At 31.3% G+C, this 26,948-nt stretch overlaps 2 protein-coding genes across 2 annotated transcripts; one reads left to right on the top strand and one right to left on the bottom strand.

Annotated features, from left to right (window-relative positions):
• Nucleotides 1-1,259: 1,259 nt before the first annotated feature.
• On the bottom strand, nt 1,260-18,157 carry LOC143048137 (ATP synthase subunit O, mitochondrial-like). Its single transcript, XM_076221630.1, has 8 exons — nt 18,083-18,157; nt 11,755-11,799; nt 11,169-11,279; nt 10,541-10,613; nt 5,219-5,278; nt 4,476-4,588; nt 2,312-2,398; nt 1,260-1,461 (listed from the first exon to the last, which is right to left on the bottom strand). Exons 1-8 carry the CDS (start codon nt 18,107-18,109, stop codon nt 1,348-1,350), a joined length of 630 nt encoding a protein of 209 aa, XP_076077745.1. The 5' UTR covers nt 18,110-18,157; the 3' UTR covers nt 1,260-1,347.
• A 165-nt stretch (nt 18,158-18,322) lies between these two features.
• Nucleotides 18,323-21,477, top strand: LOC143049289 (small ribosomal subunit protein bS6m-like). Its single transcript, XM_076222975.1, has 3 exons — nt 18,323-18,444; nt 20,541-20,680; nt 21,208-21,477. The coding sequence occupies exons 1-3, from the start codon at nt 18,397-18,399 to the stop codon at nt 21,461-21,463; spliced, it is 444 nt and encodes a 147-aa protein (XP_076079090.1). The 5' UTR covers nt 18,323-18,396; the 3' UTR covers nt 21,464-21,477.
• The last annotated feature ends 5,471 nt before the right edge of the window (nt 21,478-26,948 follow it).

The following is a 26,948-nucleotide window of genomic DNA, read 5'->3' as shown; positions in this document are numbered from 1 at the left end:
TTCGTGTGTATTTAAGGGTAGACACCATCTAAATGACTATGGAGATGACCGCCAAATACTACCAACAGTCACACAACCCAATATAAACATAAATATAAACAGATTGCTACATCATGCAATTGGATTTAAATAGGTCTCTTTGATTCATGTTATAGGTTAATAAAGTGCTTCACCAAGCACAGCTGGATACGACTGCAGAGGTCAAACCATGAACAGTTGGGGCAAAAATGGACACAATATTCAAGTTTGATACAGGTCTGAATTTGGATTGTAATTAAATATTTGACACATTATAGGTTTCTGACTCAGAATAAATGTAGTCAAAGAACTTTAAATTGGTTATATGATTTGAATTTATATTCAGTTTAAGATTTCTTGCTTTTTACCCCCTCCTCCCTTTTCCCAAAAAAAAATAAATTTGAAGTAGTTTTCTTTTTTAATTTTTTTAAATCTTAAAACAGGTGAAAAATTGTCTTTGGACAACAACGCTGATGACGACATGATAGCAATAAATGATCCCAATTTTTTTTGCTTTTGTATAAATAGTAAGTTTAAAGTGTACACTTTTACCTGTACATGATAAAGAATGATTTTTTTTTGTGGATCAAAGAAAATGGTTCACCTTTGTTTCACTATAAAATGTTGACATTAATTTCCTTTTGACTTCTGCATGTGTAACCAATCTCTAGCTAATGGGTTAAATTGAAGGTCATATGAATAGAGATTTAATGAAGTCCAATTTTCACATGAAAGTGAATAATTCTTCAGTGATATTTCTATGCTTATTTTGACAAAATTAAGCCAATTTGATTGCTAAAAAATAATTATTTCACTTTTATTAAAGATTGAACCAAGCAAAATCATAATCTACCTTTTTCCATATCTCGTAGCTAGTGCCCCTTAAAATATGTTCTTTCCTCTTTAGACCTCACGAAATAAGCAATTTATAAAAAGTATTGTTTTTGGCTCACTTTAGCAGAACAGTTAGGACCATTACCAAAAAAATCATCCTAACCTGCCTGATGTGGTGTGGAATCTTGTGGTACAATTTCAGAAATACATACACTTACAATGTATATTTAAGTTTTGTCTGAAAATCAAATGTCTTCGGACAACAACACTGACAAGTAATAACATTATATGACGCAATTTCTTTTTTGGTTGTATAAAAATTAGTGTAATTTTTCAACTACTTTCAAATTTACAACTAAGAGCGTGATGAGTGCTTCCACAAATCTGAATGAAAAGAAACAAATACCAGAGTTGGTCAAAATCTATTCAACAAACGTTAAATACAACTTCACTTCTATATAAAGTTTGATCACAAATATCTATGAATGTTAGTCATTATACAGCTTGTTTAATTAAGTTGGTATATGTGTTGATTTTTGATGCCATAGACATATCAACATATTTGTCTCCAATATAAACCACCATGCCACCAATCAATTTGGGATCAGTCTGTAATTATAAAGAATTATTTATCATAATAACTTGCATCCCCAACATACTATGTAAAAGAAAATATACATATTAAAACCTTCAGACGAATCATGATATATTAAAATATTTTTGTCACCTTTACATTTATTAGCTGCTTAAATCTTGTATAAAAATAGGTTTCTTGGCTCATTAGCTACATATCTGCTCTGTTTTTATGAAAAAAAAACTTTTCAGACAGAAATATTTAGAATATTATCTTGCATTGTTTACACACTTTACAAGTCCAGTTTTCTTAAGACTTTTTGTAAATTGCAATACCTCTTTGTGTATAAAGATAACTAAAGAACTTCAAATTTTGAACTTTAGCAAAGACAAGTGCTAAAACATGCTCATGTTTCTTTGCCATTTGGTTTCACTATATTTAACAAACCAACATCTACTCCAATGCATATGTAAACAGATTTTTGGTGTGAAGGTTTCAATGCTCCCCATCTTCATATTTTATTTGGACTTCCACCTATTTTCATTTGATTGCCACTGACAAGTCTAATGTAGAAGAAACATGTAGCTGGCATACCAAATTATATGCTTGATATTTTTGGTGATTTTTTTCTTTTCTCAAGCTGATTTTGTTCACTACAGTATTTCTATTTAACAATTAAATGGGCACTGACTGACAAGTAAAACTTAAGAAAAAAAATTCCAAATTGATACTTCAAAGTTGAATCATAATAGAAGATACCATTCAAATGATGCCAATGTTCGACTTAATTAAATTACCAGTGGTTCACATTGTCAACTGATGATGAACATAGAGAGAATAATAATTCTGAATCTATTTCCTTTAAGATCAAAGATAATACCATACCTCCAATGTTAAGAACAATTTCTCTCCTGGTTTTAAGAAACTTTGTAGAACTGTTCTGATTTCTTTCTCATTTGTTGCACTCATAGCCTGCAAAATTTATACAGATTATATTAAAAATCTTAATAAATGGGGAATATGTCCATGGAGCACAGATGATGCTTCCGCTTGCATATCATATATAAAGGTTACATAAAAGTTATAAAGTGACATAACTGAAGAACGGTAAATAAGTTGGAGAACAGGAACCCAATTTTTCCATTTGTAAAGGAACATAACTTTAGAATAGTAAAAGTGACACCACCAAAATTCATACCTGATCTGTGTTTTCAGGTAACAAGCATTCTTCATAAGTTTCATAACATTTGGTTGAGGCTAAATTAAGTTAGAAAATGGAAACAAAAAAATCATCAATTTTTCCATTTGAAAGGGGCATTACACTAGAACAGATAAAGTGACACCACCAAAATTACAAATTGATCTGTATTTTGTGGTTGTAAGCATTGTGTATAAATTTCACAACATTTGGTTGAGGAAAACTGAAATAAGAGAAACGAAATTAAAAATTCAGCAATTTTTCCATTTGTAAAGGGCATAACTCAACATTGGTTAAAATGACACCAAAATTCAAACTTGATCTGTGTTAAGTGATTATAAGCATGGTGTATAAGTTTCATAACATTTGGTTGAGGCAAACTAAAGTTAAAGAACATAATTGAATTTTTCATTTAGTAAAGGGGCATAACTCTAGAACGGTTAAAGTGACGTCCCCATAATTCAAACTTGATTTGTGTTTTGCTAATTAGCATACTGTATAATTTTCATAACACAAGATTTAGGCAAACTAATTTTACAGAACCAAAACAATAATGTCAACATTTTTTTCCTATGTAAAGGGACATGACTCTCGAACGGTTTAAGTGACGTGACGCCACCAAATTCATACTTAATCTGTGTTTCATAACATTTGGTTGAAAAAAACTAAAGTTAGAGAACACATACAAACTTTGGGATGTACATACATACGAACAAGGGCAAAAACATAATACCCCTCATCCACTATGTTGGGGGCATGAAAATAAAGAGCCTGCATTGAACATTGTTTTCCTGAACTTTATGAAGACAACATTTAACAGTAAGTCATGGTTGTTAATCATAATTCAGTATGTATAAAGTTGATCCTATCAAGGATTACTGGTGGAATTTTTTTAGCATCTCTAGGACATTTTAAAGTTGATTGTTCCATATAAAAATACATAGATAAATGTACAAATATATGAATTACAGCTTGCTAATGTCTAGTTGTAAACATTTCATGCATTTACAGGCGAGATCAACGTAAATATAATGAGCAGATCTTTATAGAATATATAAGTAATGTCCTCAAACAACATTCTGACATAGTAAATCAATGTATATTGGCTTAATAAATGTATTTGTATTATAATAATACACTGCAAAACTGTTCAAGAAGGGGAGATAAGTTTGTAAATGTAACTTATCAATTATCATTTTAATTTTTATAGATGTCAAGGACATAACAAGGCCTGAAGTGAGTTATTGAAATTCCAGGATTTTTCCATTTTTCAATGCATTATGTGGGTAGTTTATAGATGTTTTTTCAGTCTACTGTCCTGTTAGGTTGTTATCTTATAAACAAATTCTCCATACAGCATTTATTTGTGCTAAGCAGTTTATTATATGCTTAGGTTATCTCACTTTTATTTCACCATATTCATCAGTACAGGACTACTTTTGGTTTGTGAGAGTTATTTTGTTGTTACTGTTAATTCAGATATTATTGCGATGTTTTCTAGATAGCAAAAAATTTGACAGGGTTATAATTGTAATAATTTAAACTACCATTTAAAAAAAAATATATAAATTAAACAGGATTTTTCTGAATATCACAAAAATTAAAATCGCATTTTAATCTTAAAAGACAAAATTGCAATAATAAATGCATGCAATGATTACAATATTTCATTAATTTTTAATTTTCTTTTTTATATTATTGTCTTACAGTTTAAAATTATCTTGTGTACATGGAATGAATAGGAATACAACATTTATCTCCCATATCATATCATTAACCTTGGAAAACCATAGGATGAAAATAAAGCCCTATATGAGTATGAGATGTTTGTTGACTAATTTGTATTTTTACCTTAGCTGTGGTGACAACACACTGTACCTCGCCTTTGTGAGCACTCATAATTTTCTCAAAGGCATCCAAAACACCAGATAATTTATTTAGTCTACCATTTTCTGCTAATGCACCTATTAAAATAAATTTTCTTTTGTCATTCAGATAATATTACACAGAGAATATGAGCCTCACAAATATGGTAACACAAATGCCTATAATCATGCCTATAAAATAGATTGTTTGGCCTCTATCCAGTTCATTTTCTCCAATTGGTGGTGAAAATGTAGTGTGTGTCTTTTGCCTTTTATTTTCATTTCAAAGATTTTACTACAATTTATTTGTTCGTTGTGTTCTACAATATAGCAAGCAGGTTTCTTTTAATTTGTAAACCGCAATTAAATATTATAGAACTTTCAATGTCTTCTTTCCATTTGGAGGAAATTAGATCATGATGAAACAATGGGAAATAAACTACAGACACATATCCTGTATATTGTATTCGTTTTGTTTTAAAAAGACAGTCTTGTGTTTGTAATACATATATGAATGAGTAAATACAAATCTAAGCTACTATTTTGCATCAAAATAGATGACAAATATATCAAATGAAATCTCAATTACACATCCAGTTTTTGGGATATTCTATCATGTGTTTTTCTGTGAGATTCTTCAGCATTATTTTATATATATATCATAGTCTTTTTTTTTAAGGTTGATTTTTCACTATTTTGACCTTTAAAAATCAATTTTATTATACTTACCAAATAAATTACTTGTTAGATCTGATAATTTTTGTTTCTTTGCAATATTTGTCAGTGTGTCTGGAATTTCAAACCATAATATTAAACAAACATATTAAACAAAAATTAATTTCCCTTTATAGATAACATATATCTAAATGTCAGTTGTTTTGCTCCACAACAGCTTTTAAATTTTATTTCTTATATTAAGTCTAACACTTTTTGAACTTGAATTGGCTAACTCACATAACCAGTTATTAAGTTTTTTTTAAACACATTTAAGTTTTATTTATCATTAAAAAAATATCTTCTTAAAATAACCACTAATTAGGCAAAAAAAATAACATTTATTAATTTTGATAAAATACAACAGTACTATAACACAAAAAAGAACAAAACTGAACATCATGAATTTTTTCTTTAACACTGTAAACGGGCGTATAAAAAGTTGCACATATTTTTTTCAAAAGAACTCTGCTTTGTTATAACAATAGCATACTTTGTAAATATTCATCCGATTTTCCATGTAAACTTATGAAAGGGTTACAAAAGCCTTTAGGCCAGACTTTTTATTTTATCTGTTTAACGAGAAAATTTGTAAAAAATTAGGGTCGAGGGAGCGAAATAAAAAAAAAAATAAAAGTGCAAAATTGGTCCAGTCGACACTAAAAATAAAAATAAAACCATTATAAGTGACTTTTTTTTTTTTTTTTTTTTTATATAATTTATCAAAATACAAGAACAATGAAATGAGAACAGACCAGCATATTAACCCAGAGAAATATAAATACATATAGTTTATATATGTCTCTGGTTAACCCTTCTATTAATATAAACTTAATCAAAGAGCAGAATGCTCTGAGGGATACGATTGCCACAGTTTTCATTGACACATGTATAGCAGTTCTGCCAAATTTTCATTAAGCAAATGCGTGAGATTTGATCAAAATTGAAAAGATCAAAGAGGAAAAAAACAGATCCAAGGATACTGCCGCAAAAAAGCATGAACATGAGTGAGTGTCAAGCCTTTTTTGGCCGGCAACCCTGGTACAGCTGGATAGTATTATTTTCAAAACTAATTCAACTGCACATGCAAAATGTAATAATCTGAATAGTCAGTCAACTTTAAAAATAGCCAATCCCGGTTACAAGTGTATGAGCCATGTACTTATTGTGTTTTATCGAATTATAGTTATCCCGTACCATTGCAAACTCGTACCACTAAAAAAAAAGCTTGTACCAATGCAAACTCGTACCACTGCTAACACTTACCAACTTATTTAAATGCATTTAAATGGTGTTAAATGATGAATATACATGATATACGTTACTTTCACTCAATACCTCTTAAGTCTGTAAAATGTATATAATTTGTACAATGACCAATTTGTAGCTAATGTTCCTTGTCTATTGGATAGAAAATACTGTGGCAGATGTAGATAATTAAAGTATTAACAGTTTCACCCGAAGAAAATATTAATTTTTCATGAATAATTAAATCTTAGCAGTTAGTCAAAATGATTGCCAAAATTATTTTTACTGTCTATAAATAACAATGAAATGTAACTGATTCCTGTTAAGGGGTCCGGAATTTTCCCGCCAAAAAAGCACATGGCTTTCAACAATTGTAAACATGGCATTCAATTTGCGATCATGGATTACAACTTTAATAGACAATAGACAATATTTTTAATTAACTTTTAATTAACTTAAATTGGATATATATATATATAGGCGTAAAAAATAATTTTCACATGTGCAGATATATATATTCATTAAATAAAATAATAAAATAAGTAAAAAGTTAACAGTTCCATTCTATCGATTTTATCCTTCCATAAACCTCCTTAACGACCTCGCCTATAGCGACACTACATCAGTTAGCCTGAAGAGTCCCAATGGAAGGATGAAATTGATAGAATGGAACTGATAACTTTTTACTTATTTTATTATTTTATTTAATATATATATTCAATTTAAGGTACAGTTAAAGTAATGTTTTAACTTTCTTCTGGATTATGTTCTACAGTGGCGGATCTAGAACTTTTCCTAAGGGGGCCCGCTGACTCACCTAAGAGGGGGCTGCTCCAGTCATGCTTCAATGATTCCCTTTATAATCAACCAAATTTTTCCCACGAAAAGGGGGGGAGGGGCAGCCCCCCTTGATCCGCCTATGTTCTAGTTTGAAAGATCAGTTTAAACAATAATGCTTAAAAACATTCTTTATTTTTGTCTAAATTTTCATTAAAATCCTGTATAAAATTCAAGTAATTCAACTTTACTTTTATTAAGTTTACAAACAAAAACCCATAAAACATCATATTTTTTAATATATTTTTCTGAATGGTACGACTTCCCAGTGGTACAAGTTAACTTTTTTGGTACGAATGGCGTGGTACGAGTTGACTTGCTTCCGTATCTTATCACCGTAATTCTAGGAGGAACCCTAAACTGGACCCCTGTTGTGTTCACTTATCGCTACACTGACCTTCAGTGCGAAGCTATATATAGAACGGCGGACCAGTTTAGGAGGAACCCCATTTCTTACTCTTTAAATATTGAAGTTCCTTTGGGTCAGAGGGCATGACTCCTTTCCGTACACACTCCTCTGTTTAAATTGAGATCGTTCTTAATATAATACGACGTTTATCAGCATTAACGAGTTAAATTTTTCTTGACGAATACTTCCGGAGGAAGAGAGACAACTCGAAACGATAATATGGAAGACTCCATTTCGGCTGAAGGGGTGTTATGGGTAATTTTTGCGATGAAGCATTTATTTTAATTTAAATTATGCATATGATTTAAAATTATGCAACAACAATAACCCTCAATAGCAGACAGACATAGAAAGAATCCCATGAGTTTCAAATTAATCAATGAAGCGGGGAATCACTCAATCTGATACCCCTTGAAATCAGAATAACTATACGCATGCGCATTAATACATAAACAAACCGCGACTTGCGATTTGGAACAAGAACGTTTATTAAATGATATGATGAATGGTTCTCCATTTCTTCATGAGAGTACAGTATCAAATATCAGTTTCATAATGGTAAAATATAGAAATACTCCACTTCAGTTCTTATGACAGAAATAGAATTATCGATCGGAATTCAGAGAACTCTCGCAAGTTATCAAAACTGGGGTATTCCCTCTGACGTCAGTGATATTGTTTGCCTCAAATTACAGCCGAAATTCAGCCTTTTCCCCTAGAGAAATTTCCCAATTACTAAAAAAAATGGCTTAAAATTCCTCCCAAAAAGTTTTACATTTTCCCCAAACAGTGATGGCATTGGTAGTAATGTTTGTAAATATCGTACTCATGTTATTATTTTGATAGTAGAAAGCACTTTTGAGATCCGGTTTTCTGATCAGAATCATCATGGTGTTTGTAACACATGAAGTTTTCAATGCATTAAGTACCATCATTGCTTCTGTTTCTTTCCCCTCTCCGAAAAGTACCTTTCAGATTGAAAATGTCAGACAACCAAAATATACATGAAAAAACAGTGCAAAAAAGACAGCAAAGGTCAGCAAAAAATCGGAGATGTGTTAAGAATGAAATATACAAATTTCCCAATTTCAATACAAAATATTCATTTTTCCCAATAAAAAACGGTAGAGGTAGTTTTGAAAAAAGACAACAATATCACTGGACGTGTTTCTAAATTTATAAAAACACTAAATATAAATACTGTTTAATTCTGATTTTCCGTGTTGTTAAAAACACGCATATAAGTCAAGGAAAATATCACACATGAACATTATGAGAAGAACATTACAGGAAAGTTGTTTATGTTCAATCCTTTTGCTTGTTTTTACCTTTTAAAGCAAGACAATTATAAGAATCTGAGATGTTGCTGAATGTTTAGAATAAAACGAATGACGTGAGGGAATGTAGCATGAGTCAACGGTAAAAGTCTACAGATTGCTTGACAGCAATCGTATCCCAAAAACTATGTTTTGATTCTGTATTTCCACTAATATAGGTCCATGGCACCACGCAAATATATCAACCTCGCTGCATATACACTATATATGTAAATACCAGTCACCCAGTCAGGAACCTCTTAGTGTATGCAGAGACATATATATACACATGTGTATATATGTCTCTGGTGTAATAGTCCCAGAGTTAAGCAACTTTAACCTATAAATTGAAACAATGCTTATACATGGAAATAGATACATTAATCAAGAAGATCTAACCAAAAGTATGTTAATGCGTGTGGAATGCGTAATTTTCCCTTTTGGCTTCAATTTTTGTCTGTCAGCAGTGCCATTCATGCGTCTGTAGTCATTATCGCAAGAATCCGGATTTCGGTCATAGCTGGTCCGTTTCCGATGAAATCCCGATTCCGATCCGTAGTTCTACAAATTTAAATGTCGGACGAAGAAAAATTTACAAAAATAAACGATGTTTGATACGCTATTTGGAAAGGAATATGACGATTCTAATGCAATACATGGATGACAAGTTTACTTGAGGCTAATTTCATCAAGTTCTGAAAGTTAGAATGATTTGATGTACGCTCTCGTGTAACTTGACAAGTATGAAAAGCATGCCACCAGCTTAAAAATCTTTTAGAAGAAAATATATCGTTTATGCCTTGAATTTCTTTACTTTTAAATGAAAATTGCTGTTTTATTGACTTGGTAAAAATTAAATATTACCGATAACGAAATTGACCGAAAGCGAGTATCGTGAACAACACATTTTATTTTTTTCTGAGGATTTCGTAACAGTCGGCGGGAAAAATAATAATAAAAGTAAGAAACACTACTTTTATTTTTATTCTAAAATCGGGAAAGGTGGAGTCGGCGGATCTCGTTAAACAGATAATAAAAAAAGTTTGGCCTTAAATTCAAGGTGGACTAATACCATAAAACATTGAAACCTTTACAAAAAGTTCATTTTTTTTTTTACAAAGAATACTGTCGAATTACTTTTAGAAAAAAAGAATTGCTTCACCTAGCACAGGTTTTTACCATCCCTTTGTGGTATAATTTCAGAGAGATCCATACACCATTCCACAAGTTATTGTTTGGTACACATGTAACTAGAAAAATGCTTACATGTATTTGGGCCCCTTTTTGGCCCCTAATTCCTAAACTGTTGGGACCATAACCCCCAAATTCAATTCCAACCTTCTTTTTGTGGTCATAAACATTGTGTTTAAACTTCAAAGATTTCTATTTACTTATACTTAAGTTATTGTCAGAAAACCAAATGTCTTTGGACGACGTGATACCAACATACAACCGTATAATGTTTTGCAGTTGTATAAAAAGAACAACATAGACTGTACTGCTTAGATAAGTTTTACAATAATCTACCTTTCTTTTCCGTGCGACTAAATGTTGGGTTCTGTAGGAATTCTGCAAAAGGCTTATCGGTTTTAATAAGTTTCTGAAAAAAACAAGTATAAAGCTGTTAAAAAATAATTAACAGCATCTATCCTGTAAACCTAAAATATTCCTCAACCATATTTTTTTATCAATTTCCATTAATTAACTCTAAACTGTCCCTCAATCTACACAGATACTGTTGTTATTTAATGATTCACAACAAGGATTACATGTACATGATCTAAATCCATATCTCTTTGAAATGTGTATGCAATTTGAGCAAAAATAATGCAGCTCCAATCATTTTTCTATTTTCAGAGTCAGATTAAAGAGTTATGCAATAGCAATATTTGTTGAACTGGGATAAGCGCTGTCAAGTCTAAATGTTGACTGTCCATTGTTTCATATTCATGATATCGGCATTGAAAATGGAGGAAAAAAAATCATTACAAGTAAAATTAATCAATTTAAAAGCACCCAAAAATTAAACTAGTTCATGGATCCTTTCAATTGACAATGAATGCAGAATATTAACCAAAAAAAAGTTAAATAATTACCAATTGTATTTGACTAATGTCAGCGTAAAAATATTTTAAAAGACACTGTAATGTCTTACCTTCAAAGTGTTCAATTCACCTTCTACTGAATCTAACTGCTTCTGTTTTGTAGCAGCAGAGTACAATGCTGTAGCATATCTGCCTTCAATACCAAACACCTGAACTGGTGGCTGCAAAAGTCACTTATAATTACAAAATCATTATATTAAATTGTATCAAATTCATTATACTAAGACTCTAATTTGTAGTTAGAAATCAATAGGCATATTAAACTTGCAAAAAAAACCATTTTGGATGCTATATGTAAATATATACAAAAAATTTGGCTCTACAATCAATATTAAGCTTATCATTTTTTGAATATCTTTAGATTTAGAGGTTCCTTAGATTTAAAGCTGACAACACTTTACTCTGTACAGACAAAATCTAAACCCTCCATGAATTATAAAAGTGTCCATTAATCATTTAATAAATAAACATAAACTAATCATTTACTAATCATGCTAATGTACTGTGTTTATATACATTTCAGGTATTAGTGATACTTGTACTTATAATCAAAGATAAAAACCAAGAATGGTGTTGACTTTCATTCAAACAAACCCTCCTATGAATTATAAAAGTGTCCCTGAAAAATAAACTTACTGTAACTAGTTGGTTTCTTACAGCTGAAGAGCTAAACTGTCTCACCTAAAATAACAACAGATATGACTATAAAATTTCAGAATTCAATGTATCTGCTGAGAGGTACATGTATTTAGATAAATGTATATAGATGAAGGAGAGTAGAAATATATATCTTAAAGGTTTACGCCAAGCTCAATTTCTAAACTCTGCAAAGTTTACTTCTGACACAAGTAATCCCTTGGTGCTTGATCATTATCAAAATTTAACTGGCAACATATCAAGCCATGGTATAAAATCCAACTTACATTTACATTTAAAGGTGTTTCTGTAACTAAATTTAGAATGTAGATTAACTTTTTAGTACATATATATTACTCAATTTATTTCACTTGACTGGGCGGAGTTTAACCGTTTCACTCATAATAAACCATTCCATCTATAGATAGGCGTTTTAGGATAAACTCATCAATGAAGTGTCCAGTTATTCTTTTGTAAATTCCTTTGATGGCACTGATAGGTGATTAGAAATCAGTAATAATTATAACGGCAATCATCCTAATCACACACATCTTTAAATAGACTGTCCTTATGCAAATTAAAACGTAAGCTCCGCCCGATCAGTTGAAATGACATTGGTAATAGTATCTTTGAACAGTGTTCCAGCTAGGATTTTAAAAGGGCAGGGTGCCAATCCTGAAAAAAGGCATTTAATATGTGATATGATAATATAAACAGGGCATGTTTTAATAAAAATATTAATCAAACATTGTGTTTATTTGTTGAAATCACTGGTTATACAAGAACAACATCATTAGCCCATATAGAACTCCATCTTTCTACTTTTTAGGCTGAAAAACTTGTCAAGCAGCTTGTCAGACAAGTTTTTAGATCATTGCTTGGCACAGTTGAGCCTTACATGTGGTATGTTTTGAAAGGTGACCTACTTCATTCTGTTTCTATGGTCTGACACACTTTACCAGTTTCACCTTTCTACCTCTGCTGTGCTTAATGGCAATACAGCACAATACAGCTGTGCTCAGTAAATGCACAATGTTAGGATATAGCAACAGTGAAAATTTGTATTAAAAATAAAGAATACAGAAAAAGATGACCAAGACCCTCTTTAACTTTTTCCATAACTCAAAATACCTAAACATATATATTCTCAATGCTAGGAAAAAAATTAGATTGAGTTATCTTTCTTTATTCCGGTGTGCTTTTTCTTTGGAGGATTATAAACAGTACGTATAAGATGTAAATATGATCAACAATATGGCGGCCGATTTTATTATTTTGTATCAAAAATGAGGGTAGTCAATGACAAATATGTCAGATTTTGCTATTTAATTCACGGAGAACAAGTAAAACGAGGTCTTCCACCAGTTGTTTAATGGTTTTTAACTTTCTGTCATTACGTTTTCTCCATGAAACTACGGTAAACATTACAAATTGTGCTCAAGTTGTCATATGCGTGACATTTCTTCAAAGATAATTGCCGACTGACGGTTCTATTAGAATGAATTAATGTTGATGATCATTAATGACCCATCCGATAAACAGATTACCTATAAAAACTGATTATGACACAGTTGTAACTGTTGATTGGCTTGGGGTCGTAAACAAAGTCATAAACTTTTCGCCAGGTAAAATTTAGTAATTAGTGGATCGTATCAATACGAACAAAATAATATACAATTGACCTTCAAACCAGATGCTCTGCAGGGCGCAGCTTTATACGACCGCAGAGGTTGAACCCTGAACGGTTGGGCTAGTATGGACACAACATTCAAGCTGGATACAGCTCTAAATTTGGATTGTGATTAAATAGTTGACACAACATAGGTTTCTGACACAGAATGAATGTGGTCTAATGAACTTAAAATATTTTTTTTTGCCTTTGAGCAATTCACTATGCTGTTGAATATTAATCCTCTCAAAAAAATGTTTGAAGAAATTTTCTTTTTATTTAAGAAATCTGAAATGAGAAAAATTTACCCCCCCCCCCTTTTTTTTTCACATCCCCCTTTCCTTTTTTCCAAAACTGATCTCAATTCAAATTGGAGTTTGCAACAATAACTACTCATTTAAATACATCATAAAATATTAAAATGTAAAATAAAGTGCTTGTTATCACTGAATGGTAAAGATTGTTTTAATTTATCAGTTGGTAGTAAAAGTGAATATACATTGTATATTGTATAAAACAATGATTTAAGTTGATTCAACTACTATTCTGGACAAAGAAAGATAACTCCAATTGAAAATGTCTTGCTATTGCACAATATTGTGCAATTAGATATTTCTTGCTATTGTGCAATACTGTGCAATTGAAAATATTTGCTATTGCACAAAACTGTGCAATTGAAGATTTCTTGCTTTTGCGCAATACTGTGCAATTGAAAATTTCTTGCTATATATTTAATTGAAAATTTCTTGCTATTGTACAATACTTAATATAATAATTTTGGATCCTGATTTGAACCAACTTGAAAACTGGGCCCATAATCAAAAATCTAAGTACATGTTTAGATTCAGCATATCAAAAAAGCCCAAGAACTCAATTTTTGTTAAAATCAAACTTAGTTTAATTTTGGACCCTTTGGACTTTAATGTAGACTAATTTGAAAACGGGACCAAAAATTAAGAATCTACATACATGAGTTAGATTTGGCATATCAAAGAACCCCAATTATTCAATTTTTGATGAAATCAAACAAAGTTTAATTTTGGACCCCGATTTGGACCAACTTGAAAACTAATAAAACTAATCAAAAATGTAAGAACATTTTAAGATTTAGTAAAATCAAAAGTTATGGTGCGAAAACCAAGAATAATGCTTATTTGGGACCCTTTTTGGCCCCTTATTCCTAAACTGTTGGGACCTCAACTCCCAAAATCAATCCCAACCTTCCTTTAGTGGTCATAAACCTTGTGTTTAAATTTCATTGATTTCTATTTACTTATACTAAAGTTATTGTGCGAAAACCAAGAATAATGTTTATTTGGGCCCTTTATTGGCCCTAATTCCTAAACTGTTGTAGCTAAAACTCCCAAAATCAATCCCAACCTTCCTTTTGTGGTCACAAACCTTGTGTCAAAATTTCATAGATTTCTATTTACTTAAACTAAAGTTATCATGTGGAAACCAAGAAAATGCTTATTTGGGCCCTTTTTGGCCCCTAATTCCTAAAATGTTGGGACCAAAACTCCCAAAATCAATCCCAACCTTCCTTTTGTGGTCATAAACCTTGTGTTAAAATTTCATAGATTTCTATTCACTTTTACTAAAGTTAGAATGCGAAAACTAAAAGTATTCGGACGACGACGACGACGCAAACGTGATACCAATATACGACCAAAAAATTTTCAATTTTTGCGGTCGTATAAAAAGGCAGGGCGCCCTGGAAACTGTAAAGTAGAGGCTCTTAAGAGTCTGTGTCGCTCACCTTGGTCTATGTCCATACATGTTTTAAACAAAGGACACAGATGGATTCATGACAAAATTGTGTTTTGATGATGGTGATGTGTTTGTAGATCTTACTTTACTGAACATTCTTGCTACTTACAATTTTCTTTATCTAAAATAAACTTGGCCCTTCAGTTACAGAGGAAACAAATTTACAAAAATTTACAAAATTAATGAAAATTGTTAAAAATTGACTATAAAGGACAATAACTCCTTAAGGGGTCAACTGACCATTTTGGTCGTGTTTAACATATTTGTAGATCTTACTTTGCTGAACATTATTGCTGTTTACAGTTTATCTCTATCTATAACTGTATTCAAGATAATAACCACAAACGGCAAAATTTCTTAAAAAATTACCAATATGGGGGCAGCAACCCAACAACGGGTTGTCCAATACATCTGAAAATTTCAGGGCAGATAAATATTGACTTCATAATAAATTACACCCTTTGACAGATTTGCTCTAAACCCTTTGGTTTCAGAGTTATAAGCCAAAATCTACATTTTACCCCTGTGTTCTATTTTTAGCCATGGTGGCCATCTTGGTTGGTTGGCTGGGTCACTGCACACATTTTTTAAACAAGATACCCTAATAATGATTGTGGCTAAGTTTGGTTAAATTTGGCCCAGTAGTTTCAGAGAAGAAGATTTTTGTAAAAGATTGCAAAAAATTAACGAAAAATTGGTAAAAAAAAAACTATAAAGGGCAATAACTCCTTAAGGGGTCAACTGACCATTTTGGTCATGTTGACTTACTTGTAGATCTTACTTTGCTGAACATTATTGCTGTTAACAGTTTATCTCAATCTATAATAGTATTCAAGATAATAGTTATGTAATCACCAGTGTTCTCCCCAGGATTTTTGGATAGCACCAGGGTAACGTGTGACGAAATGAATTTTACAATATTTTGTGTCACGTTGTGTCGATTATTTTTTTCTTGTTAGTTTTTGTCATTACCTTTTTGCCTTTGTTTTGTTAACTGTGGTACTGTGTTGTGTGGACTTTGGGTCAGAAAATTATTGGTAGAAAAAGTATACTTTAATATCTTTGAAGAATAAATAAAAGAAAGCACAATTAGTCTTTAAACTAAAGTCACTTCTTATATTTTGATCAAGCCATTTTGTCCTGATACTTGTAGTGACACTACACATTCCCCATGTTAGATTTCACCATAACAATTAACTTTGAACAATATTAAATTTTGATACAGAACTTTCAGTAGATTAAAAACTATTTTCCATAGTTTTAGACCTGATTGTTTTAAACAACAACAAATTATTTTTATAGTTAATACTTTGTTCCAGACATGAAGAGTACTTATATAATTATATCTATCCACTAGTTCATATTTAGCTATAGCCCTGCTTATTATATTAATTATATTATAATTTTGGCAGAAGGCTTGTCAGCCCTGGCACAATCAACTGAAAAATCTACTAATTTAATATAATATGTCTGTGCATCAATAAAAGTATGATTCTCAAAAATAATTTTCAAAACATTTTTGTTGGTATGTTCTAAGAAAGTTTTTATCCTTAATGTAACATTCTAATATAATTTTGCATTCAATTTGTAATTTATTTTTATTTTCAAGTAGAAATTATATTTGAGGAGCATTTATTTGTGATAAGCAAAATCAGGGGAAGCAACTCCACAATTAATTTCCAACAGGCAAATTATTTTGACTCAAGACTGGCGTAATACAGTTCATTAACAAATGTCTGCTTGTCCCTCACAAGTCTGTTATTAAAATTATGATCTCTTAATTAATTAAAACACAAAAGAATCATGTACTTCGATTTAATCCAATCATCAAGGTTAACCTCAAAAGGTAAATCGATCACGTGGTGTAAACAATCTACCTGTCAGATCTGGATTAAACTGGTCAGAACTGGTCAGTTTTCATGTAAAATTTTAAACCTCACGGAAAGTTGAACAAGTCGTCTCAAACTTTACCGATTTACGATTTTTTTAACAAAAAACTTTAGCACCACGGAGAAAAATTATACATAGCGGAAAGAACGATACCACCGCGGTAGAAAATTATACATCGCGGGCCCGTGGTCCTTTAAGGGCCTGGGGAGAACACTGATCACAACTTGCGATATATATTACATTTAGTGAGATTTCTGCAGAAAAATAAATCAATAACAATGGGGCATTTATTCAATAAAATTGGTACAAATTTCCATCGTCAAATGTGTTTTTCTATAGAATTAATGATGACTTGCATTAATCCATCAATCACTCAATCGCCACACATATGCAGATGTAGGGTAACGGAATCTGCCGAGGTTTGCCGATTGCTTTTTCCATTGAACTTATCACAACTATCGATTTCTTCGTTTATTTCCGTAATCCAGAAAGCAACCGAGAATAACACTATTGTAGGGCGCCACACGCTGTGTAAATAACGTGCCATGTTCCAAGTTAATTAACATGTCACTAAATTGTGCGTGGCATTGCAGATAAAACGTTTGAAGTCGGGTCTTCGTAGTTCCTATCAATATAATACTTCCATGGTGTATGCAAGGGAGGTAAGTTTTGGCAAATTGGGTTTGAAAAAAATAATACTAAATGTTATTCTAAATGTACTTATACGGATATCAATATCTTAAACATTTAACGCAATCAACACTTGAACAAATGAAAATCCTTTATAAAGGGTAAAAGCTCTTAACATGTTCGACCTGCCAAACTTTGACTTTTCGAGGTCAAACTTTCAACATCGTTATCTGCGTTAGTTTTTGATAGACACTAAGACAGCTTGAATTGTTAAATAGAATACCGCTTTTTATCTACTTATTTATATTAAAAGCAAATAAATCATTATATTTCACTTAGTTAAATGACAGTCATAATTATAATCTTTACCAAAGTGCCGAATCGTGAGGCAGCCATGATTGAAATTCAGAGAAGGTATGGCAAAATTTAGTACTACATTTCCGTAAGAAGAGAATTAGAGTACATATAATAGAATACATAAAACGAAATACAAAGCTTAAAAATTAGTATGTACAGTTAACAATACTTATCTTTCATATGTTATCTATTTCGACCATATATAAATAATTTTAAATCATATAAGAAAGTGATTTTTCCTCCTTTTAGATTGTCCATTCCATTAATGTGAAGCTGAAGGACAAAATTGTTGAAAGTTTTAGAGTTTGAGATCCCATATACACAGAATGCCTCCCTATGAATTGGCTCTTATATTGCGTGGAACACTTGCACGAGTAAAGATTAGCATTATTTTGAAAAATATATATTCATATCTGCAAATGTTATCATGGTTTACATTTTATATTTATAAATTAATTGTTACTTGGACAGAGAGTTGTCTCATAAATTTTTGGCACTCATACCACATAAAAAAAACCTCTAGGTTTTATGATCATGATGATATCAAAATACTTTAGTTTAAACATCTTAATTTATAGTGGATTGGGAAACAAGTTATTGCTACTTTAATATAATATTAATCCCTTTCCACTTTGTCTTTGTGGATACGAGTGCTGCCTTGTAAGTTGTACCGGCATGATCCTGCTCTTTTTTTATAATCTAGAAGGGTGTCTTTTACATGGGTCTCATTGGGGTCTAAGTGTGGTGCAGGATTGCCAACTTTTTGTAAGCGTGACACATGAAAGTCGTGCCGTGAAAACAGGAAATGAAGTCTAGCGGGACACAGGAATTAACTAAAAAATTAGAATTGCTTACGTAATACAGGAATCTGACAAAACAGTAACCCCCCAATGAGACCCCCTTTTACGTGCAAGAGATATGACTCTCTCTTAACGGGTCAGCCATTTTTCATCCCCGTCTGACAGACTATCATTGTTTCCTCAAGACCATACTCGCAAATTGTGTCAAGGGAGAGCTGAAAATTCAGTTCCTGAAATTTTCTCCTGGGAATGGGAATTGAACCAGGAACCTTTGTGTTAGTAGTTCGATGCACTACACCATGGCTCTCTGACTTTGAAATTATAACATTTATATTATAAGAGTACCACCTTACGTTGATGCAGAACCTTAGCTCTTAGGTCCTTTTGATATTTTTTGACAATTTGTCGGTAAAATAAAAAAAAAATATGATAAGGACCATAAGAGTGAGGGTTCTGCAGCTAAGTAGTAGTACACCTACTGTTACTATTTACGGTACCACAATTTCAATGAATTTCCCGAGGATTGCAAGAAATTAGTAATATCCTAAGGACAAATTGATTTGTCCTGAACATATGGTGCTATACTATTTAAAATAATATTAAAGTATATAAATTTAAGATATTAGTTGTGTATGCTCAATAAAAGAGCAATTTAACTTCAGAAATTGGATAAGCTTGTCTTGTAAGTCATTTTAAGTTATATGCAAATTACTTGTTGAACGCAATATTTAAAAAAAGTAGACAACTTAAAAAATTTGTATACCAATCGATTTCTTGAAGATAACTTGAATTTATATTGAGTATTTATAATACGACTAAAACGTCTCAGACCTTATAATTATACAAGTTAAAGCAGTACAACACCATGTAAAATAATGTTTTTGAGATAACTCAATTTTTTCATGGAAGATTAATTTGTTCTTGTAATCCTCGGGAAATCTTGTCCTCATGGTTCCATTTGTTAATATGCACATTTGTCCTGGGCCTGCTTCTTTCTACATCTGTAATTACATATATATGAATAATACGATCATGAAGATGGTGATTATGGTCATGTTGAAAGAATCACATTTTACAAAATAAATTCAGTCCCAATTCCTAATATCACATTTATTTTTTTCTTACTATTTATTGTAAATTGTTTTTGTGGAGAATGTAAGAAATGTATTGTTGTTTGTTAATTAGGATATTCAAGATTAACTATAAATCGAAGAATTCAATTATAGAAATATATTCAATGAGTGACTGAACAACACATTAATTCAATAATGCTTGTAGCACATGAGTGTTGTTTAGTCACTAGTTGAATAGTTTTAGATAGTTGAATTGTTCAACAGGTTTTTCTTTTTATAACGCACATTGACACAATGAGCTACTAGTATTTTACGAACTAAATATTTAGTAAAAGTTGCAAGGAACTGTATCTTTTTGTCTACACATTTACAATATGCTTTGATGCCATTTAGTTGTATGAGGTCAGAGGAGTGAAATTATTGATTTTTTTTAAATAAGCAGTGAAACTTTTTTTCTCACTGGGAAATTACCGGTATTGTAATTCATTAATTGCAACCAATGTAATGATCAATGATATTGTAATATTCTTTTGATTTTTTATCATCTGAACAACTGAAGCATACAGAAATATGATATTTTGTCTATTTATTTTTTAGCCTGAAGTAGCACAAGCATTAAAGAAAGGCTGCCAAAATTTGTTGAGCAATGGTTCAGTTGTCCGTAAAATAGAAAATCTTGGGCAAAGAGAACTTCCTTACTACATGCGTGCACATAATACCATTCACAAAGAAGGACAGTAAGTTTGTTTCTTATTCAGAAAAATCTATGAATGCATTATTGTACACAAAAACATTGTGAAACAATGACATACTTTGAGCGGGAAATTAATATATTGGGACTTTTAACTATAGATTTGGTTTGAAGTTTTTATGCATTTATATAATACATTTTTGTAATACTAAATAGTGGGGCATTATTTATTTTTTTCTATTTTTCTGGTCTGTGCATCTGATCCAAAAAAGACTAAATGAATTCAAAATCATTGTTACAATGGTTAAGATATATCTTGCAAGGAGAAAAATTCTTTTCAACAAATCAATTTTTTTTTTTATATTTAGAGATTTTTAAGTCTGTAACTGAGACTAAATATGAGCATAAGAAATAATTACACAAAGAAGTCTTAACACCTGTTGACTGCTGCATATTGTACTGTGAGCAGTTATCTGGTTTGTTTCACTTGAGAATAGTTGTGATATCTTTTTCTAGGTAGAGAAATATATTGATTAGAGCAATAAGTATATATACTTACATTGTTTATTTCAGTTATTTTCTGGTAAACTTTGATTCTCCTGTTGAATCTTTGAAACCAATCAAACAAGGATTTAAAGAGCACAGAGATGTTGTTAGAGCTGGTTTAGAAAGAACTGACCAAGAATTAAAAAAACCTTGCCTTGATGGACCTTGTCAGTTTGGTGAAATTCCAGACCCTTTACACGAAAAGCGTATTTATAGACAAAAAGTGACAAAGAGATTGGCAAAAACATATGGAAAATTCTCATTAAATTTAAAGTGGAAATAAATGTAAATAAATTAGATTGAGTTTGCATTTCAATATCTTAACACCTTAGAAAGTATGAAAACACAGGTAACAGATAGTCCATTATAAGTAACTACATGAAGTTTAACCAATCATCTTTTAGTTAACATGATTGAAGATCTAGACCATGTTAGACTATTGTCATCACTTGGCTCCAATATGAATTATAAAGTTTGGTCAATATCCAAAAAAATCAGATCAATCTTAGATGGAGCTTTCTAGGTATGATAAAGACTTGGTGAAGGTCACAGCACTGAAAGACTGAAACTTATGGCCAATATTTGGTTTTAGGATAAGATATTTAATCATGCATTCATTCATTACCAAATTTAGTTTAATATCTTTCGAATAGAAAAAAAAAAATGAAGTTAAACTATTGTTTCTCTAAATGATCTGATTCTTCTATTAGATAATGGTGTTATGAGATTACTTGAAATTTGTAATTATGGTTTACTTTTTACAAATTGTTACTTTGATGGAGAGTTGTCTCATTGGCACTCATACTACATCTCCTTATATCTTATATCAGGTACATATCAATGAGACAGTAAGCCTAACCAGACCGTCTTCATCAATAAACACATGTCTATACAATATATATTAAGGTCTATATCAACAAAGTATAGAAATATTGAGAAAAATTTACAAGATATATTATCAGAACCAAAATTCTTAAAGAATAAAAAACATAAAGATACATTAACAACCACTAACACAGTTTATAACAATTTGGGACAGGCACTTGGTTGAAGTATTTATTTTTAGATCTAGATTAATATTTCTGTAAAATTTCTATTAAAAATCTGTTAAATGTGAAACACATTCTGTACTTTTTAGGTTTTTAAACAAAGTGATGTTTTTATTTTCATATGGTAACATTTTCAGCCTGAGTATTCACAACAAACATGCACATGTTAAAACAAGAGTGCACACGCTGAAATGTCTCGCCTTCTTTACTAATCATTGATATTATGTTGATAGTCCTAAATATAAAGCTTTATTACAACTGTCACATAAACTTAACATTAACCAAGAAAACTAAACATTAACCAATGAACCATGAAAATAAGGTCAAGGTCAGATGAACCATGTCAGGCAGCCATGTACAGCTAACAATTCAATATAGTGACATATTGCATATAGTATTAGAAAAAATGATAAAAAACTTAACTTTGACCACTGAACCATGAACATGAGGTCAAGATCAGATGACACCTGTCAGCTAAACATGTACACGTAACAATCATTCCATACACCAAATATAGTAGACCTATTGCATACAGTATGAGAAAAACAGACCAAAACACAAAAACTTAACTATAACCACTGAACCATGAAAATGAGGTCAAGGTCAGATGGCACCTGCAAGTTGGACATGTACACCATACAGTCATTCCATACACCTATTTACTAGACCTATTGCTTATAGTATCTGAGATATGGACTTGACCACAAAAACTTAACCTTGTTCATTGATCCATGAAATGAGGTCAAGGTCAGGTGAAAACTGTTTGACAGACATGATGAGGACCTTGCAAGCTACGCACATACCAAATATAGTTATCCTATTACTTATAATAAGAGAGAATTTAACATTACAAAAAATCTGAACTTTTTTTCAAGAAGTCACTGAACCATGAAAATGAGGTCAAGGACATTGAACATGTGACTGACAGAAACTTCGTAACATGAGGCATATATATTTACAAAGTATGAAGCATCCAGGTCTTCTACCTTCTAAAATATATAGCTTTTAAGAAGTAAGCTACCGCCGCCGGATCACTATCCCTATGTCAACTTTCTGCGACAAAAGTCTCAGGCTCGACAAAAAATCAAAGAAAACTCTCTCAAAGGCTCGAACAGAGAACCACAGTCAAGAAGTAGGGTAGGATGAACATATTTGCTAGTTCGTTATTGTTTTTTGTTACTCGTTGAACAATAGTGCACAAGCTGAAATGTCCTAAACATTAAGCTTTACTACAAATATTACAACCAGGTGCTCCGCAGGGCGCAGCTTTATACGACCGCAGAGGTCGAACCCTGAACAGTTGGGGCAAGTATGGACAAAACATTCAAGCGTGATACAGCTCTGAATTTGGATTGTGATCAAATTTTTGACATTATATGTTTTTTTTTTACACAAAACAAATGTCAAGATTTTACAAATCAATTAAAGATTTCTTCAAACTTTTTAAATCTAAAATTAAATAGTTGACACAGCATAAGTTTCTGACACAGAATGAATGTGGTCTAATGAACTTAAAAGTTTTTTTTTTGCCTTTGAGCAATTCACTATGCTGTTGAATATTAATCCTCTCAAAAAAATGTTTGAAGAAATTTTCTTTTTATTTATGAAATCTGAAATGAGAAAAATTTAAACCCCCCCCCCCTTTTTTTCACATCCCTGTTTCCCTTTTTCCAAAACTGATATCAATTCAAATTTCTAATGGAGTTTGCAACAATAACTACTCTTTTAAATACATCATAAGATATTAAAATGTAAAATAAAGTGCTTGTTATCACTGAATGGTAAAGATTGGTTGGTAGTAAAAGTGAATATACATTGTTTATTGTATAAAACAATAAAAAAAACTTCATCAGCAACATTTTATATTGGCAAATTTCCAATGAAGTTATTTACATAAAGTTATTGGCAAATAAAAATAGAAAATGACATCATAGTCATGTCTGGCAAATGTCCAACATACATTATCTAAAAACATTTTAGATAAGATAAGGAAAAAAAGCTTCATCAGCAACATTTTATATTGGCAAATTTCCAATGAAGTTATTTACATAAAGTTATTGGCAAATAAAAATAGAAAATGACATCATAGTCATGTCTGGTAAATTTCCAACATATATTATCAACTACTATTCTATACAAAGAAAGATAACTCCAATTGAAAATTAATTGCTATTGCACAATATTGTGCAATTAGATATTTCTTGCTATTGTGCAATACTGTGCAATTGAAAATTTCTTGCTATTGCACAATACTTGATATGGAATCCTGATTTGGACCAACTTGAAAACTGGGCCCATAATCAAAAATCAAAGTACATATTTAGATAAAGCATATCAAATAAGCCCAAGAATTTAATTTTTGTTAAAATCAAACTTAGTTTAATTTTGGACCCTTTGGACGTTAATGTAAACCAATTTGAAAACGGGACCAAAAATTAAGAATCTACATACACAGTTAGATTTGGCATATCAAAGAACCCCAATTATTCAATTTTTGATGAAATCAAACAAAGTTTAATTTTGGACCCCGATTTGGACCAACTTGAAAACTGGGCCAATAATAAAAAATCTAAGTACATTTTTAGATTCAGCATATCAAAGAACCCCAAGGATTCAATTTTTGTTAAAATCAAACTAAGTTTAATTTTGGACCCTTTGGACCTTAATGTAGACCAATTTGAAAACGGGACCAAAAATTAAGAATCTACATACACAGTTAGATTCGGCATATCAAAGAACCCCAATTATTCAATTTTTGATAAAATCAAACAAAGTTTAAATCTGGACCCTTTGGGCCCTTTATTCTTAAACTGTTGGGACCAAAACTCCCAAAATCAATACCAACCTTCCTTTTATGGTCATAAACCTTGTGTTTAAATTTCATAGATTTCTATTTACTTATACTAAAGTTATGGTGCGAAAACCAAAAAAAATGCTTATTTGGGTCCCTTTTTGGCCCCTAATTCCTTAACTGTTGGGACCTAAACTCCCAAAATCAATACCAACCTTCCTTTTGTGGTCATAAACATTGTGTTTAAATTTCATTGATTTCTATTTACTTAAACTAAAGTTATTGTGCGAAAACCAAGAATAATGCTTATTTGGGCCCTTTTTTGGCCCTTAATTCCTAAACTGTTGGAACCAAAACTCCCAAAATCAATCCCAACCTTTCTTTTGTGGTCATAAACCTTATGTCAAAATTTCATAGATTTCTATTTACTTAAACTAAAGTTATAGTGCGAAAACCAAGAAAATGCTTATTTGGGCCCTTTTTGGCCCCTAATTCCTAAAACGTTCGGACTAAAACTCCCAAAATCAATCCCAACCTTCCTTTTGTGGTCATAAACCTTATGTTAAAATTTCATAGATTTCTATTCACTTTTACTAAAGTTAGAGTGCGAAAACTAAAAGTATTCGGACGACGACGACGACGACGCCGACGCCAACGTGATAGCAATATACGACGAAAAATTTTTCAAATTTTGCGGTCGTATAAAAACCAGATGCTCCACAGGGCACAGCTTTATACGACCACAGAGGTCGAACCCTGAATCGTTGGGCTAGTATGGACACAACATTCAAGCTGGATACAGCTCTAAATTTGGATAGTGATTAAATAGTTGACACAGCATAGGTTTCTGACACAGAATGAATGTGGTCTAATGAACTTAATTTTTTTTTGCTTCTGAGCAATTCACTATGCTATTGAATATTAATCATCTCAAAAAAAAAAGTATTTGAAGAAATTTTATTTTTATTTTCTGAAACCTGAAATGAGAAAAATTGACCCCCGCCCCTCCCCACCCCCAATTTTTTTTTCACCTCCTCCTTTCCCTTATTCCAAAAAGGATCTCAATTCAAATTTCTAATGGAGTTTGCAACAATAACTACTCATTTAAATACATCATAAAATATTAAAATATAAGATGTCATACAGTCATGGTTAAAATTAATATTAATTAATAGTAACTTCTAAAAAAAAAATGGGAATGTGTCCAAAGGGACACAGATAATGCCCCCACTAGCATATAACATTATAAAGGGACATAACTCAAGAACTGTAAAAGTGAAGTTGCCAAAAAACGAACTTAAACTGAGTTTAGAGGTAATAAGCATTATATACACATTTCATTAAATTTAGTTGAGACAAACTTAAGTTAAGAGAACAGAAACTAAAAATTCTTCATTTTTTCCATTTGTAAAGGGGCATAACCCTAGGATGGTAATCAAAGTGCTTGTAATCACTGAATGGTAAAGACTGCTTTAATTTATTAGTTGGTAGTAAAGTGAATATTGCATTGTATATTGTATATAGCATTGATTTAAGTTGATTCAACTACTATTCTGGACAAAGAAAGATAACTCAAATTCAAAGAAGATTTCATAAAGCATTGGTTTGAGGTGATTCAATAACCATTCTGGACAAAGAAAGATAACTCCAATTTATTGTCTTGAAACTACAAAAATGCTTGTTTTTGGCCCCTTTTTGGTCCTTTATTTCTAGACTGTTTGCCCCATAATACCAAAAAATATATTCCAACTTTCTACTTATGGTATTAAACATTGTGGTACAATTTCAGAACAATTGAAATACTTATACACAAATTTTTGTACTGACACAAGATAAATGTTTGTTTTGGGCCCCTAATTCCTAAACCTTAGGAACCATAACCTCCAAAATCAATCACAAGCTTCCTTTAATGGTTATAAACATTTTGT

Source organism: Mytilus galloprovincialis, chromosome 10 (assembly GCF_965363235.1).
Source record: "Mytilus galloprovincialis chromosome 10, xbMytGall1.hap1.1, whole genome shotgun sequence".
NCBI classification, from domain to species: domain Eukaryota; kingdom Metazoa; phylum Mollusca; class Bivalvia; order Mytilida; family Mytilidae; genus Mytilus; species Mytilus galloprovincialis.
Note: the sequence above shows the minus strand (reverse complement) of the source record. Positions and strands in the feature narration are given on the sequence as shown.